This window comes from Diospyros lotus, chromosome 15, assembly GCF_014633365.1.
Source record: "Diospyros lotus cultivar Yz01 chromosome 15, ASM1463336v1, whole genome shotgun sequence".
Taxonomy (NCBI): domain Eukaryota; kingdom Viridiplantae; phylum Streptophyta; class Magnoliopsida; order Ericales; family Ebenaceae; genus Diospyros; species Diospyros lotus.
The window spans coordinates 6,556,535-6,574,315 of record NC_068352.1 but is presented as its reverse complement, the minus strand read 5'-3'; the positions used below and the strand labels follow the sequence as shown (position 1 = coordinate 6,574,315).

General features: G+C 33.0%; 1 protein-coding gene across 1 annotated transcript; it reads right to left on the bottom strand.

Moving 5' to 3' along the window:
• Positions 1 to 14,998: 14,998 nt before the first annotated feature.
• On the bottom strand, positions 14,999 to 17,451 carry LOC127791549 (receptor-like protein EIX2). Its single transcript, XM_052321534.1, has 2 exons — positions 16,069 to 17,451; positions 14,999 to 15,304 (listed from the first exon to the last, which is right to left on the bottom strand). Exons 1-2 carry the CDS (start codon positions 17,449 to 17,451, stop codon positions 14,999 to 15,001), a joined length of 1,689 nt encoding a protein of 562 aa, XP_052177494.1.
• Positions 17,452 to 17,781: the final 330 nt, after the last annotated feature.

Below are 17,781 nucleotides of genomic sequence, written 5' to 3'. Positions count from 1 at the left end.
ACACCATTATGGGATTGAGCGGTTTACAAACTAGGTTTTGTTATTTGAGATGATAACTGAGGGGATCTCAAATCAACAAATAATGTGTTTTCAAATGAATTGCTTATCTTCCAAGCAGTGATGGAGGCCAATGGTTCAACTTCAACCCACTTGGTAAAGTAGTCTATAGTTATGACAAAGTATTTGTTACATCTAGTTATAGGAGGAAAAAGGCTTAGGATGTCGATTCCCGTTGGGAAAAGAGGTATGGTGGTGCCAGAAAAGTGAGTGTAATGGCAAGAACATGAACCTGATTGGAGGTCTTCTAGCACCTTTCACAAGTTTTAATGAGCTGCTCTGAGTCAGTTATCATGGTTGGCCAATAATATCCCTAATGAAATGCTTTCCGATACAAAGCTCTGGCTCTAATGCAGCTCCTACATATCCCTTCATGGATTTCTCTTAAGACCTAATTTGCTTCTTTAACTTGAACAAATTTTAGGAGGGGTTGAGAAAATGATCTCTTATACAAGTCCTCTCATACAAGGGTGAACTTGGTGGCTTTCTTATTGACCTCCCAAGCCTCTAACTCATTTTTCTAGAGTTCTCCCCTTTTCTAAAAAGTGATGAGGGGGTCCATTTAACTCAGCTTCTAATCCAAGCATATATACTTAGCAGCTTTCTCAATGCCTTTTTTACAGTAAGCACTTGATTAATATAGCTCAATAATTAATAGGAAACAAGGATGAAGTGATTTGAGGTAGTGTATCAGTTTCTTCATTCTGAGCTTGAGGAACATGCTTAACCTTCATTGAGTGGAAATAGGTCATCATCTCGAACCAAGGTTAGGTATTGGGCCATGTTATCTTCCTGGGCATCGTACTTACCTCTTACTTGTTGCACAAAAAGGTTAAGAGTCAAGATGTACCTCCAAGTGCTTGGCTCTTAGCTACTTAGCTAACCTCATTCTTGTAATGAAGGCCTCATACTTCTACTTATTATTTGATGCTCTATACTCAAACTGCGCAGCATAGGGCCATGTCTAGCCTTTTAGGCTCTTCAACATCAGGCTGGCTTCATTGCCCTCCAAGTTGAAATTCCATTCACCGCTAAGGTTTATATCTCTTGTCCCTTGCCCAATGAAGGTTCATACCAGGTTCCTTTAGCAAGGAAGTTAGCCAAAGCTTGAGATTTTATGGTTGAGCAAGATTTGTACTCAATATTAAGGGTGCTAAACTCCACAGACCACTTTGATATTCTTCTAGAGAGCTTTATCTTTCTAAGCACTTGCATTAGATTTTAGTTGGTAAGCTTGATGATGTAGTGTGCTTGGAAGTAGGGGTATAGCTTTTGAGTTGAAATGACCAAGGCATATGCAAACTTTTCCATAGGTGTGTACTTGATCTCAAGGCTTGTCAACTGCTTGATTGAATAATACACAATCTCTGCCTCTTATCTTCCTCTCAAACAAGTACTGAGCGGATAACTTCTTTCCCCATTGTTAAGTACATGTAAATGGTTCTCAAGCTACGGCCTTATGAGGATTGGAGGTTAAGTGAGGCACTATTTGAGCTTGTTAAATGCCTCATAACAATCATCATTCCAAACAAAGTCTTTAGCCTGAGAAAGGTCGTAAAGAAAGGTGGGCCCTTCTTGGCTGAACTGGAGAGAAACCTCATAAGGGCTAGGGGTGAGCAGAAGTTCGGGTAAACCGATTTAACCGAACCGACAAGTTCGGTCGGTTCAGTTCGATTTTTCTAAAAAAATAATTCGGTTCGGTTATATTTTTTCTTAAAAATCAATTATTTGGTTCAGTTCGGTTATTTATACAAAAATAACTAAATAATCGAGTTACTATTGACCGCCCCCCCCCCCCCCGGCACCCAAATCGAAGATATTTCCCGCCCCTGAGTTCGTGACCCAAGTTGGGTCACCCAACGACACCCCCCCCCCACGAGACAGCCACTCACCTAGATCTGGAGACCAAGATTGACGGATAGAGAGAGAGAGAGCCTCCAGTAGATCGCACAAATCGATCGATTTTGTGTTCGTCGGTGCGTCGCCATTGATGAACGTCACCTCCGCCTTCGACGCCTTAGCCGTCGACAGTCGGTCGCGCCCACCTTTCACTTTGTCGTCCGGCCGTCCCCTTCGTCTTCTTCGTCAGACCCACACCAACGTCGTTCCATTACTATTCTTCCTTTCCTTCCTTGTGCTTGGATGATCGATCCACACCAACGACCACCGACTGTCGAGCACTCAGGTTAGTATCGACAGTTAGGTTAGGGTTTTGTAAGATTTTTTAGTTTTTTTGACTTTCAGTTGGGTTAATTTCTTGATGTTTTCTTCTACGGGTTGTTCGTTTGTATTTCCACAAACGGATTTGTATTCTCTCTTGTGTATTTCTTCTGTTCTTCTGCTACTCTGCATTGTAAATGGGTTCGCATTTTTCTGTTCTTCTTCACTGTAAATGGATTTGTATTCTCTCTTGTGTGTATTCCTTTGTTTGCACAAATGGGTTGCACAAACATTGTTCCTCTGTTGCTGTAAATCAATTTGTTTCTGTATCAATTTCTGATTTTGCACAATTGATTTTCGATTATCGGTTCTTTTAACTCAATTTAGATTTTGGTTAGTTTGGTTAGTTGAGATTAGTCAGTCGGTTCAGTTCGGTTATCGCATGCGGGTCGGTTCAGTTCGGTTCGGTTAGTATTTTTTGGTCGGTTCGGTTTGGTTATAACCGAATGCACACCCCTAATAAGGGCAACCATTCTTTTTTGTAAGTTGTTACACTTCTTTAATATTCCTTGGTGGAGACATCTTTAATTTAGCCTTATACTTCACAGGTTTCACTTCAACTCTGTGAGGACGCACAATGAATCCTAGGAACTTTATCCTATTGAAACTCCAAAAGCACATTTACATTGATTGAGCTTTGTTAGAAACTTCCTTAGGGTCTAAAAACATTCTTCCAAGTTAGTGGGATGCTACTCAGCTAAGGTGCTCTTCACCAACATGTCATATACATAAGCTTCCATGTAGCGACCCATCAAGTATTAAAAGATCTTGTTCACCATGTGTTGGTAAGCGACCCTAGTGTTCTTCAACTCAAATGGCATTATCATGGAACACTAGGTGGCTCGATCAGTAATAAAAGTCATCCTCTCCTGATCTTCCAAGTGCAAGGGAATTTGGTGGTACCCTTAAAAATCATCTAGAAAGCTCATGAGGTGGCACCCTATCATGCCATCAATTAATGCATCAATCCTTGGAATAGGATAGCTATCTTTGGGGTAAACTTTGTTAAATATGAGAAATCAATGTAAAGTCTCTATTTACCTTCGCCCTTTGAAACTAGAACCATATTGGCAAGCCAATCGGGTAATTCAACTATTAGATGCATCGGGTAACAAACAACTTCTCAACCTCCGCCTGATACTTAGCATTACTATAAATGTATCTTATTTTTAGATAATATTTATTATTACACTTTTTTTTTTAATTACAAACACTCTTAATAATCGATGAAATGTTGTAACATATGATGCATTTATTATCAACTAATAAGAGAATTTTGTAGCTTAAATAAAGTGTAATAAATAAATATTATCTAAAAATAAGATGTATTTATTAATCTTATTAACCATTACCTAGCATGATTAGCATTACCCATAATATCTACACTATGAAATCATGACCTCCTAGTATTAATTTAAATTATTTTTATAAAGAATTATTGTGATTTAAATTTAGTATTTTGTTGGGAAAAAGGTGATCAGATGGGTGAAAGTTTTGAAACGCCCAACGTTCCGTAAAGGTGGAGTAAGGAGAGATTATTCAATACTAACCAACCGAGCACTTTGAAAGAGTAAAATATGCAGGAGTTCGTGTAAATAATAGTGTTATAAGTTTGAGTGAGGGAGACATCGTGATTTTCTCATATTAAGAGTTAGTCGTCAAGTATAGCCTTAAATTATTTTTATTAGTTTATTGATCTATTAGTTATACATATAGATATATTACTCTCAAAGTTCTTTATTTGTATTGTTTTAACTTGCACTCAAAAGTATGATTAGTTCTACTTTTCTTTCATAAAAAAAGTGATTAGTTCTACTCTTATTTTGTTAGAAAGTTATGGTAGAATTCTATCTCTTAACAAATCAAGTGATATTAAATTAGCAAGGTTCACTATTTTTTTAATTTTTTCAAATTAACACATTTCATTTAAATAAGGTTAAAAAAATTTCACTCAAATTCCCTATAATTTTAATTTAGTTTTACAAAAGCTCACATAGTTTTAATTTAAGGACTGTGCTACATGTACCAACGAGATGCACAATCTCGATGACCAAATCATATTTATTCGATGATGAAGTTCGGTCAGACTTCATAGATCGAATCTCATCATCAATCATCGAATTCCATCAATCATGAACCCGATCAGACTTTACTAAGCCTGATCGAACTTCATCATGGCATTTTTGAATTTTGATGCATTTGATCATTCTCTCAGTAATCCAATTATTTGTATAAGTAATATTTTTCTCAATTTAATTAGTTTCCAGAAGACTCCTTGTGGAAGAATTAAATGCCACGACCATCAATCATGTCAAATGGGCAAGGAATAGAGGTTTCATATTGACTTTGCCAGAGAAGGCAAAAATATCAGGCCAATCAAAAGGGTATTTTGGGTTTTTTGATTGGGCCCCTACTAACCAATTATTGGTTTTCATGCTTTGTCCCGAGTGCAATTTTGTTCACCCCCTTGAACGAGGGTGAACATAACCCTCATTACTTTGGGATTAAAAATCTATCTTGACCGTAACGGGGGTTAGTCAAAATAGGCAGCCTAGTATTACAAAGTCCCGTCCATTGGCTTCTTCCTCTTTCTCAATCTCCACCGTCTCTTTTTTTTTCTCTCTCTTTCTCTCTCTCACCAGCAGCAGTGGCGTCCTCACCAGCAGCAGCAGTCCTCCAACGTCCCCTCCAGCAGCGGTGTCTCCCTCCCTCCCCCATTCTATCTCTCTCTCTCTCTCTCTACCATATCTCTCTCTCACCAGCAGTAGTGACGTCGGTCCTCCGGCATCCCCTCTAGTAGCGGCATCTCTCTCTCTCTCACCAGCAGCAACAACAACATCGGTCATCCGGCGTCCCCTTTAGCAGCTCTTTCTCTGTTATATTTCTTCTTTAAGTAGATGCTACTTTAGTTTTTGTATTGGAAATGTTCCGACAGCCGCACTCTACTTCTTCTGGTTGTGCTTCTTATTTGTCTACTTTCTCGTAGGTGTCTCTGTTATTGGTCAAAATGTGATTGTATTAACGATTTGCTTGCGTGCATCTTTGAACATATATTTTTTACATTTTTCACTTGATTTTTGTTAGTAAATGGTCGAGATCTATGTTGGGTTTCTTTGATTATCAATGTTTAGATCGTCTTGGACTCGCCCAATAGCTTCTTTACTTAACGCTACGCTGTTGATGTGTTTTAGGCTTAGTTTGGTTATTCTTTTTTTTAATAGCGTTTAAGTTGGGTAGTGTTTAAGTTGTGTAATAACATTTAAGCTGGGTAGTATTTAAGCTGATAACGTGTTTGAATAAATGTGTTTTTAAGCTATTAGTGTAAAGTTATGTTTGATTTGTAAAATCTGATAACCTGTTAGAACTTGGAAAAAAGACTAAAATGGACATGACGTTGAATAATGCAAATAAAATTCAAAAAATATATATTTTTTTAAAAAAATTGTAATTGATGTCCAATTGCTAAAATACTTACAATTACATGTTAATAAATTTTAAAATAATTTTAAAAATATATAATTTTTTACTTTATGTATAAATTTAAATTTAATTCATAAAAATATTCAATATATATGTTGAAATATTATATAAAATTATTTTTTTAATTTTATCAATACATAAAATTATTGAAATTGGAATAGGGCAATTTGGAAGCAGGAGGAAGCAACAGCAAACACGATAGATGAGACCCCCAGCGACGGTAACCAGGAGGCTACGATGGCAACTTGCAGCAACAATGGCAGCTTGTGGCGCTAGAGGCAATGGTAGCGATGGGCGGCGATGGCAGCTATGGACGGCGGTGGCGACCGTTGTGGGAGGAGATTCGGCAATGGAGAAGGCACAGATGCTATGGGAGAAGAGAGTTTTGTTGAAGGAGAAGAGGAGGGTCGGGGGATAAGAAGTAAAAATATTGAAATTGGAAGAGGGCAAAATAGTCATTTCTTTAGTCAACTCCAGAAGCTCTCATAAGTTTTTCTACAAAAGCTACTGCCCCAAAGCTTTCTTTAAACACTAATACAAAAGCGTTTAAGCTGTGGAGCTTTAAAACTATTAGTAAATCCAAACATGTAATTAAATAGGCCTTACAGCTTAAACGTTGTACTAATAACTTATAAGCTGTCAAACCGCATTGCCAAACGAAGTCTTACTTGGAATTGAGAAATTTTTAAATGTTTTCTTAAAATAATTTTTGTTTTATTTTTAAACAATCGGGGAATTTTAATTTCTTGAGAATATTTTGTTCTATTTGATGTTAATTTAGATAATTTCTCTGGCTTGTGAATGATCACAATAGCACATTTGTTTTATTAAAGCAAGAGTGGGGTTGTTTTTAATAACTATCTACTACTAATTTCAAAAAATATTTTTAATTTGAGTTGTAAATTATGTGGCTCCGATTTTTTTTTTTTTTCCCAACAGCACACCCTCTGTTACTATTGATGCTTCTTTAATCTTCTGTTTTTTTTTATTTTTAAATGAATTAATAATAAGTTTAGTTTATATCTATGATAAATTAGGCATCTTTAGTTCACAAGACTCTCCATTTCAGAGGATTCGAGAAGGATTATTTTTATATGCAGTCTTTCCTTTACTTTGCAAAGGAGTTGTATCTACAATTTGAAGTTATGATCTTTTAGTCATAAAGAGCAACCTCACCTTTGCTACTCAGATCCAAAGGTGAGGTTGTTCTTTATGACTAAAATCTACATGTTTATTTGGCATTTAAATTCACACTTAAAAACATTGACTCAATTATTTCTACATGTTTGTTGTGTCTTAATGAAAGTAATAATAAAAATATAAATGATTGTTTCCTCACACAATATATTATTTTACATAAACTCACGAAAATGTTTATTGCATTGTTCACTTCATATTTTTCTAAACTTCAAAATATATTGTCTAGCTAAAAGAGTCTCCTCCTTGATAACCTGAAAATATATAACATGTGTGAGAAGAATAAAAAAAATGAATAAAAATTAAATTAAATTAAATATAAAATTAATTAGTAACTCACATGTAGTATAATCACAAAAAGAAATAATTAACACCAATGAAATACAGACTTATTTGTTATTCAAAATATTATGACATTTTGAATTGTCATATTTCTAAAGTCCCACCAAGTAGGCCTGTGATTATTGCGCTGTGTATTGCGATAGACTTCATTTTAAAAGGGAAGAAATTAAGAGCGGATTGGTTGGTCACTTCCCAGATCCTAGCTAGATGGATAAACTCACTACAAAAGGAACATGAAAGCTATTACACTCACCCACATGCCCCTGTTACCAATTAAAAGTTTATAGCTACAGCACAAAGTCAGAGACTGAGTTGAACTCTATAGCAGACAACCTTCTATCAAGGAACCTCCATGAATTCTCAAATTTGTGTAAGAAATCAGAATACATCTATGTTTGGCTGTATTGTTGTTTAAAATCTATATATATTTATTAGTGATTGTTAACATTCTAAACGCAACATTATTCTGTGGTAGTTTCATATAGGTAGAGCAATGGTAGGGTTGCTTCTTTGTGACCAAAAGGTCACCTGTTCGAGTTGGGGAAACAAGAGCATAGGAAAGGAAAATTATTAAGTAAGAAATTTAGCTGATTTTTCAGGATGATATTTTGACATATCAGATGAAGTAACTAAAGCAGAACTATGAGTCAATAAAAGAACAATGCGCAGATAAATATTAGGCATTCACAGCCATCATTGAAGTACGGAAAAATAATCTCAACTAGAACTAAACCACCAAGAGAGAGTTTCATTCTTTTGATTCTCATGTTTCCAAAGATGCTTAATACAAAAATAGTCTGGCAAAAGCAGAATGATACACAAAATACGTTTAAAATAGCTCAAATCACTACCTGATCAAGGTAACACAAACTTGAGAGAGAGAGAGAGAGCTGGAGGAGGGGACCCCGGAGGACCGACGCCGCCGTTGCTGCTGGTGAAAGAGAAAGAGAGAGAGATGATAGAAAGAGAGAGAGACGCCATTGCTAGAAGGGACACCAAAGGACTGACGTGTGCCGCTAAAGGGGTGAACAAAATTGCACTCCTTTGTCCTCTTTGAACTAATAAAAGATGTGTATTAGTTGAGATGTGTTTAATATATTTTTTTAATATTTAAATATTTTTATTAATTAATAAAATATTTTAAAATATATAATATAAATAATTAATATGAAGATTTGAATGTTAAAAATAAAATACATTAAATATATCTTAAATACACGTATGAAAGTGGCCTTAACAAGTGTTCATTAGTAACGCTCTTAATGATTTTTCATATATAAATATTATTTTCAAAATTTTTATTTTTCATTTTTATGAACTATTTTTTTAGTTATAGCTACTATTTACAAATATCACTTGTAGATTATTTTTTAGCTATCAATAAAAAATCAAGTGATTATATTTTGGCTTAATACATACATAAGCCTCTCAATAATTAAAAAATATGGTATTTACTCCTTGAAGTATAAAATGTTAATAATTGATATTTAAATTATTAAAAAATATTATTTAAGGTCCCTACCATTGTGATGGCTCATTAGCATGTACACAAACACACCCATTTTTGCGAGTGAATACCACATCAATAAAGCACATTATATTAAACTTAATACATAAATATGACATTTGGTCTCTTAACAATTAAAAAAAATTCATGTTCTTTTCTGACCAAAAAAAGGCGATCGGAGGCAAAATCGTGACGGTAGGGCGCGGGCTCCGACGACGGGTCCGTCTGGGGGGCGGTTGGCACCTATAAGAACTCGATGCTCGAGTGGGTAAGAGAGTAAGAAAAATGCAATGTATCAGTAGGTCAGATGACAGAACATACTTTGCCTTTGAAAAGAGTTTACTGATATAGAAAGATGAGACGTCTTCCTGCATGCATGCGTTGTGTGTCTGCAGGTAATGGGACTAACTATCCAGCACCGATAGAGGTTCTCAAGTAGTAGTATAGTGGCGACGAGACCCTCATTAATGTGGATGTTATCCGCCATTAATGAGGACTGGACCTAAGGCGGCCTGCACGGATACCCAACGGGAGCTGCAATGATGTTGCGACAGACTGGTGCAAGACAGAGAGATGGACCAAGATTGGGGGCCAAGATTGGGCCCAGATGGTCCATTTCACATTTGGTTGTTGATATGAAAAAAATATCAAATTTAATAAAAAAAAATTTAAATTTCATACAAGACCTAAAAATATTCAAAAATGACCTAAATTTCATTAAAAAGATCTAAAAATTTCATTAAAAAATACCTAAAAATGATAAGAAAAAAAGACCTAAATTTTATAACAAAAAACCTACAAATTTCATAAAAAAGAGCTAAAAATATTCAAAAAATATCTAAAAATTTTATAGAAAATACTTAAAGATAATAGAAAATGACCTAAATTTCATAAAAGATCTAAAAATAATTAAAAAAACATAAATTATTTTTTTTTAAATTTTTTTAGGTCTTTTAATAACATTTGTAGGTCTTTTCTGAATATATTTAGGTTTTCTTTATGAAATTTTTAGATCTTTCGATGAAATTTAGGTTTTTAAAAACCTAAAAATTATTTTTTAGCTATCAATACAAATTCAAGTGATTATATTTTGGCTTAGTACATGTGGGGCCTCACAACAAATAAAAAATATAATCTTTAGTTTTTAAAGTACAAAATGTCAATAATTGATATCTAAACTATTAAAAAATGTTGGTTTTTCAAGTGAACTCTACGTTAGCAAGACATATCATGTTAGACTTAATAAATACATAAATATGATGTTTGGTCCCTTAAAAATTAAAAACATTTCACATTTGGTCTCTCAATAATTAAAAAAATTTGACATTTAGGCCATATTCTCTTTGTTATTTTCAAACTATTTTTAATTTTTAATTTTCTAAAACAATAAAAATGAGTTTACTTTGTCATTTTCAAAAACAAAAAGAAAAGATTTATAAAGGAAACTCAAAACAACAAAATGTTGTTTTGGTTGTTTCAACCAAAACAATCTCTAAATTCAAAATATGGAAAACACAATCTATTTTTCATATTTTGTCTCTAAAAAATAAAATGAAAAAAAAAGAAAAGAAGGAAAAAAAAATTTATTCTTAAATTTTAAAAATAAAATTATATATTTATTTAAATTTTAAAAAATATAGTATATTTATATTATAATTAAAAATATGGGATAATATATAGTATATTATTAAGTATATTACACATATTATGTATAATAATATTTAATATAAATTATTACTCAGATGTGAGTAATTTATTAATTAAATTTATCATTTTATTTTAATAGTAAAATTTTATTAAAAAGGGTTAGTTTTATTATTTAATAATTAAATTCATTAAATAAAATATTATAAAATATTTTTTCTCAAAATTCTAAATAAATGCATTTTCTAGTGATGCAATCTTATCATTTATAATCACATTATGTAATATTAGTTCACGTTTTTAATTTTTATTTTAATGCTTCCTATTTATAATCATATTATGATCGCACTTACTATTTTTTTTCAAGTTAATTTATTTATTTATTCAAAATTAAATAGTTTTATTTTTTTAAAAAATTAAATTTCTTTAATAAAATACTATTAAAAACTTATTTTCAAAATTTCAAAAAAAATGCGTTTTCTAATTTTCTATTTTGAGAAATAATTTTTCAAAATAACAAGGAGAACGTATTTTTAATTTTTTAAAAATAGACTACCAAAACAAAAAATAGAAAATGAATTCAAAATTAAAAAATAAAGAGAATGCAACTTTAGTTTTGACATGAAAAAAAGTTTAAATTTAATAAAAAAAATATTTAAATTTCATACAAGATCTAAAAATATTAAAAAGCGACCTAAATTTCATTAAAAATACATAAAAATAATAAAAAGACCTAAATTTTATATAAAAAAACCCTACAGATTTCATAAAAAATAGTTAAAAATATTCAAAAAAAGACCTAAAATTTTTATAAAAAATACTTGAAGATAATAGAAAAGGACCTAAATTTCATAAAAGATCTAAAAATAAAAAAAAACTAAATAAAACATATAAAATGAAATTCAGGATTTTTTTTTTATTATTTTTAGGTCTTTTAATAACATTTGTAGGTCTTTTTTGAATATTTTTAGGTCTTATTTAAGAAACTTTTAGATCGTTTGATGAAATTTAAGTTTTTTAAAAATATTTTTAGATCTTTTTATGAGATTTTTAGGTATTTTATAGAAATTTAGGTCTTTTAAAAAAAATAGCTCTTTTTTTATGAAATTTGTAGATCTTTTTATAAAAATTATGCTTTTTTATTTTTTAGCTAGTTTTTATGAATTTTTTAGGTTTTTTTTTTATGAAATTTAGCTCATTTGTTGAATATTTTTAGCTCTTTTTATGAAATTTAAGTTTTGTTTATTAAATTTGGTCTCTTTTTTTATACCAAGGACTAAATGTCAAATATTTTTAATTATTGAGAGATCAAATATTATATTTATGTATTAAACTTAATCTGACGTGATTTTTTTTTTATGAGATGTGACATATAGATAATAGTTTCATTTACTCTCACTTAGGATAATGACTTAAAGTAATAATTTTTAATAGTTGAGATACCAAATCTTGACATTTTGTATTTTAATGATCAAACGTAATATTTTTTAATTGCTAAAGGATCACCACATGTATTAAGCTTTATTTTTTTATTATATATTAAATAAATTTATTACACTCCCAGATTGCTTGTGATTCATGATTAGGGTTTGAACACAATCTTGTGCATTATTGAGGCAAGGATGTGATCTATAGCTACCAACACCAACGCTGAATTTATCATTTATATAAATAATAGCATCCCTAAGAAATATATGTGTGTGTGTTTGTGCGCGTGATTTTAATACACTTATGTACGTCTTTTGAAGGTGCAAGTGTCCAAAGCAGAGTTGCATTATTGGAAGAATGAAAGGAATAGCGCCCCCAGGCATAGTCAAGTGCTAAAGGGGTAGGTTGAAAGCTTATCTAGAGGTTTCTAGTGTGGGTTCAATTCTTGGGGGAAGTAGAATATTTCTTTCCAAGGAAGGAGATTAGGAGTGATATTAGTGGTGCTAAGGCCTACCATCCTAATCATTTGGGTACATCCCTCGATTTACCTCCTCAATGTAGCTCAAAGGGCAGGATGGCTAAAAACGTTAATAATGGAGCGTAATCCAAAAAAAAGAATAAAAGGAATAGCCCTCAACTCAGGTTTTAGTTCTCATCTTTATCCCACCCCCATTAATAATTTGAATATGACCCCAATATATATCAAGTTGGTATCTTTATATTTTGTGAGAGGACAGAAATGTATTTTAATTTTTAGAAAATATCAATAAAAAAAATTGACAACTAATAAAAGAACAAATATTTGGACATTTAAATTTTGACACTTGTAGTGACATTATAGGTTAATATATTGTATTGTAAATTGTATTAATGTAAATGTATAAAATATCAATAAAAATATTAAATTTAAGTACTCAAATGACTTTTCGATTCCCACTTGAAAAGAAAATTCCTTAATTGTTGACAAAAAGACAAATGAATAAAAAAAATAATAATATACAAAACATGTTACGAGTAGGGATGGCAATTGCAACCGAAACCGTGGGGAACCGAACTGAAACCGAACCGGTCAATGCGGTTAAAAATCGTTTGACTGGGTAATGGTTTGGTTCGGAGAAAACCGAACACTATTTCAATGGGTATGGTTTGGTTATGGTTTTCACTAAAATCAAATCAAAACCCGAACCGAAACCGAACTGAATGGTGGGTAACCGAACCGAACCGAATATATATAATATATTATATATATAATATAATATGTATAATATGTATATATAATATATATTATATACAACCCCGTCCACCTGAGCCCAGCCCACCTGAGACTAGCCCACCCCAGCCCAATTGCCTTGCTTGCAAACCCTTCTCCCCTTCTCTTCTCCTTCATCTCTTAACCTCGCTCTCATTCTCTCTCACCCTCGCTGCCTCTTGCTCATCCGCCCGCTCTCGCCCTTGCTCTCTGCATGTCTCTTGCTCTTGCTCGCCCTCGCTGGATCTCTCTTGCTCTCGATAGGGCTTGGCCCTTGCTCTCGCTTGCCCTCAATCTCTCTCACCCTTTCTGCCTCATTTCTCTTGCTCTTCCGCGCGAGCTCGCCAATCGCCCTCGCTCTCTGCATCTCTCTTGCTCTCACTCGCTCTCGCTAGATCTCTCTTGCTCTCGTTAGAGCATGGCCCTTCTTGCTCTTGCTCGCCCTCGATCTCTCTCACCCTCGCTGCCTCTCGCTCTCTGCCTCATCTCTCTTCATATTAATTTATTTTTTATATTTATAATTTTGTTAGATGGAGTTGGCTCATTCATTTCAGATGGATATGCATCAATTTACGAAGAATATATTAATGTTGTTGATGAAGGTATTAACTTTTATAGCTAATTTTTTTTAGCTTAAATTACAATTTAATTATGCACATATTAATCTATTGATCTTAACAATTGTAGGTTTGAAAATGTGATTTTATATCCAATAAGTTTTGTAACTTTATGCAAGAATAAGGTAACTTTATTAGAATTTATCTTTGTTTGTTGTGAAATTATCAAAAAAATTTATGAATGCTATTTGTTTTTGTTTGTTGATATGGATTAAACTAAAAAAATCATGGTTAAACCGAAACCGAATGGTTTGGTTATGGTTTTAAATTTTTAAAACCAAATGGGTAATGATTTGGTTTTGGTTTTAGTAATTTAAGTTTGGTTTGATTATGATTTTGGCAAAAATCGAAACCAAACCGAACCATTGCCAACCCTAGTTACGAGACCTACATTTATTTGCAAAAATATTACAAAAAATAAGAGGAAACTGATAACCAAGCCCCCTCAATTGATTTTATTTTTCTATGAATATAAATACATTTTAATATATTATATATATATATATATATGAATTATTTATCAAAATAATCATCGCAAGAGTTGAATTTTGAATTTAAGAATTTTAAAGTTCTAATTTACTATTAATTAGCCAATGCTTGATTAAGTGGTTGAAATTGAAATTGCCCCAAGTTGTTCTGTGAATTGAACCCAAAGTTTTGACAAATAATGCTTGGCCCAAGGGTCCTCCTATTGATCCAATGAACCAACTGCGAATAATAATAGCTCATTTACAATTACGCCCAAAGGCCAAAGCTGAAATGCTTTATTTAGATTATTAAAAGGATTTGGGCTTCATTTTGAATGTTCATTTGGGCCCAGACCAATAGTAATCAATCTAAACCAAACTGCCTATATAAAGTACAGCAAAGGCACATTGATTATGAAAACTTTCGTTGAGCTTCAAGATAGTATTTAGTTCTCTTTTTTCCTATTCTAAAGAAATCAAAATGGGTAAATTAATTTACAATAAATGCGGGCAATAAAGAGTATTTTTATTTTATTTTTTGCTAGAATTTTATTGAAAGGACTTCAAACAATATATACATTAAGAAAGATAACATCATTCAATCTCCATTAGTTGACCTCTCAAATTTTCTATGCATCCAATTCATTGTTAGAATTGCGATGACATATGTGTGGTTCTTCATGTCATCAATAAATTGAAAATAAGCATATTTCCAGGTTTTCTTCAATAAAAGAGTCCCGCAAACTCCCCAAAAACCAGTGATGAATCCAAGTATCATGCTAATATAAAACTAAAATATTTCAGACTCTTTAACATCTTTATGAACTGCAAATGTTGTTTTTGAATAGTTCTGTTGATCGGTGCAGTTTATCTTGAGAGGAGCCCCACAAAGTCTTGGATTACCCATGAATCCGGAATCATTAAAGCTTTGGAGTTGAGTGCTCGTAGGGATCTTTCCAGACAAGTTATTGAACGACAAGTTCAAGTCACTAAGAGATGTCAAGGTTGAGATGCTTTGAGGAATTTCACCCGAAAGATTATTTCTTGAGACATCAAGAGACTCTAACATTTTCATGTTTCCAAGTTTCTCCGGCGACTTTCCAACAAATTGATTATGAGATAAATTTAGAAAGTGTAATCCTGCAAGACTTGATATTTCAGAAGGAATTGATCCTGACAAGTTGTTATTTGAAAGATCTATGCTCCTAACAAGTGGTAGAATCTCTTTGTACTCCCATTCCCTTCCTTTTGTGACCAATGAAAGTCTTTCATTGTACTTAGTTTTGTACATAATTACAAAGGAAAATGTTTGAGAGTAAAAAGATATTTTACTTATGGCAACCATCTCGCTGATATTATTTAAACAATTTGGAATGCTTCCAAATAGGGTATTATTGGCAAGATTGAGTATAATAAGAGAAGAAAGGTGGCATATATATGGTGAAATGCTCCCAATAAATCTATTCGAGTTTAAGCAGAGAACTGACAGATTTGTAATATGTCCTAACCAACTTGGTATAGTCCCTGTCAATTCATTTCCACCCAGATTCATGAGACCCAAAAATTAACAATTCTTCAATGAATAAGGTATACACCCAAATAACTTATTGTTATGCAACTGCAACGATCGAAGCCAAGCCTGGACAAAGAACCCATTGAGATGGGAATTTCACCAGACAAGTTGTTGTTTCCCAAGTTGACATGGATCAAGGATTGCCAATTCATCCAACAATGAGAAAGTTGGCCCCGAAGAAGGTTATACGAAGCATCCAAAACTTCTAACTTATTTTGCTTATTTTCCTTTTGGCAAAGGAAAGTGGAAAGAGGTCCAGAAAAATTATTATGTGCAATATTAAATACCTGAACATTTGAACGAAGATGTGGTAGTTTGCCTCTAAATCTGTTAGAGCTAATATCAATGATACTGGAATTTAGCATAATGGAGGACAAGTCACCATCAATCTGGTTCTGTGAGAGATCAATATAGTAGTCGATACCTAAAGCCAAGTCCCAAAACCAGTGTGGAATTGTGTCTGATATCCCAATTTTGGAAATGTCTAACTCGTAAAGAGATGTTTGTGTTTTTAGCCATGAAGGAAAATTTGGACCCATTTTGCAAGAACTAACTGAAAGACGTTCCAATTGAAAAGATGGAACCCAAGTGGAGCTAATGTTGCAGGAGAATGAGTTGCCAGACAAATAAAGAAGCCTTAGTTTTGAGAGTTTGGATAGATCAGCCTCTATAACACAGCCTTCTAGGAGATTATTACCAATATCCAAGTTCTCTAAATCTGAGAGAACCCAAATGCTCTTTGGAATTGGACCATTCAATTGATTATTGGAGAGAGATAACAAACTAAGGGATGATAAGTTGCCAAGGGATTCAGGAATTGGACCATTCAATTTATTCCCATCCAGGTAAAGGTATTGAAGATGTTTGAATTGCCCAACCTCATATGGTATAAAACCATACAAAGAGTTATATTCAAGATGAAGACTTTGAAGGTTGCTGAGATTGAATAACCACTTTGGTATCTCACAATTGAATTTATTACGAGAAAGATCAAGAGATCTAAGAGATGTAAAATTGACATGTTCAAGTGAGGGAATCATATTCTCAAGTTTGCAGCCCATCAAACATAATTGTGAAAGAGAAGGAAGGCTGCTCACCTCACGAAGCCAATCAACTTCCCTGCTGAGGTTGACTCTACTCAAGTCAAGATATTCCAAAGCACGAAGATGAGCAATCCAATTGAGATTGTCTGCGTGTAGCCCATAGTTATATCCTAGATTAAGGTAACTGATGTTGGACAAATTTTGAAGCTGATGAGGAATCAACCCCTCAAAGTCATTGTAATAAAGATCCAAATGCACGAGACTTGTCATAGAACCCAAGAAACTTGGAATGGGAGAGCCTCCAAAATAATTGGCACTCAAATCTAAGTAACTCAGAAATTTCAAATCGAGTAGTGAAGATGTAAGATTGCCCTTTAGAAGTAGAAAGAAAAGATTTAGTTCAACGACTCGACCGGTCATGTTGTCGCAGCGAACACCTCTCCAATTGCAACAATCGGAGTCGTGAACATGGGGAGACCAAGAAGACAGGGCGCCAAAAGGATCAGAAGAGATAGCTTGCTTGAAATCCAAAAGGGCTTGCCTTTCCTTCTCATTGCAACTCACACCTCCACTACTGGCTGTTGCACACAGAAACCAAACCAACATAAACACTGCCACTGTCCGCATTAAGCAAAGCAAATGGAGAGATAAGAGAGTGAAGAATCTGATATTTGCTTGGCTTCTGGCAACCTCGTAGGTAGAAGTATATATATATATATATATATATATATAAACTATCTGATGACTTACTGCCTCAAAATATTTAATTTAATTTTTTAAAATAATTAAAATTTGTATGAAAATGACATGTGAGTGCCGTGGTAGTGTTGGTGCGTAGAAAGTTCAAAAGGATTGCGAAAAATTAAACTATATTTTTTAAATAAATAGTATAACTTTTGAAACAAATTATATTAGGGTTGTAAAAAATTAAATTGGTTTTCAGAAAATATCTCTACA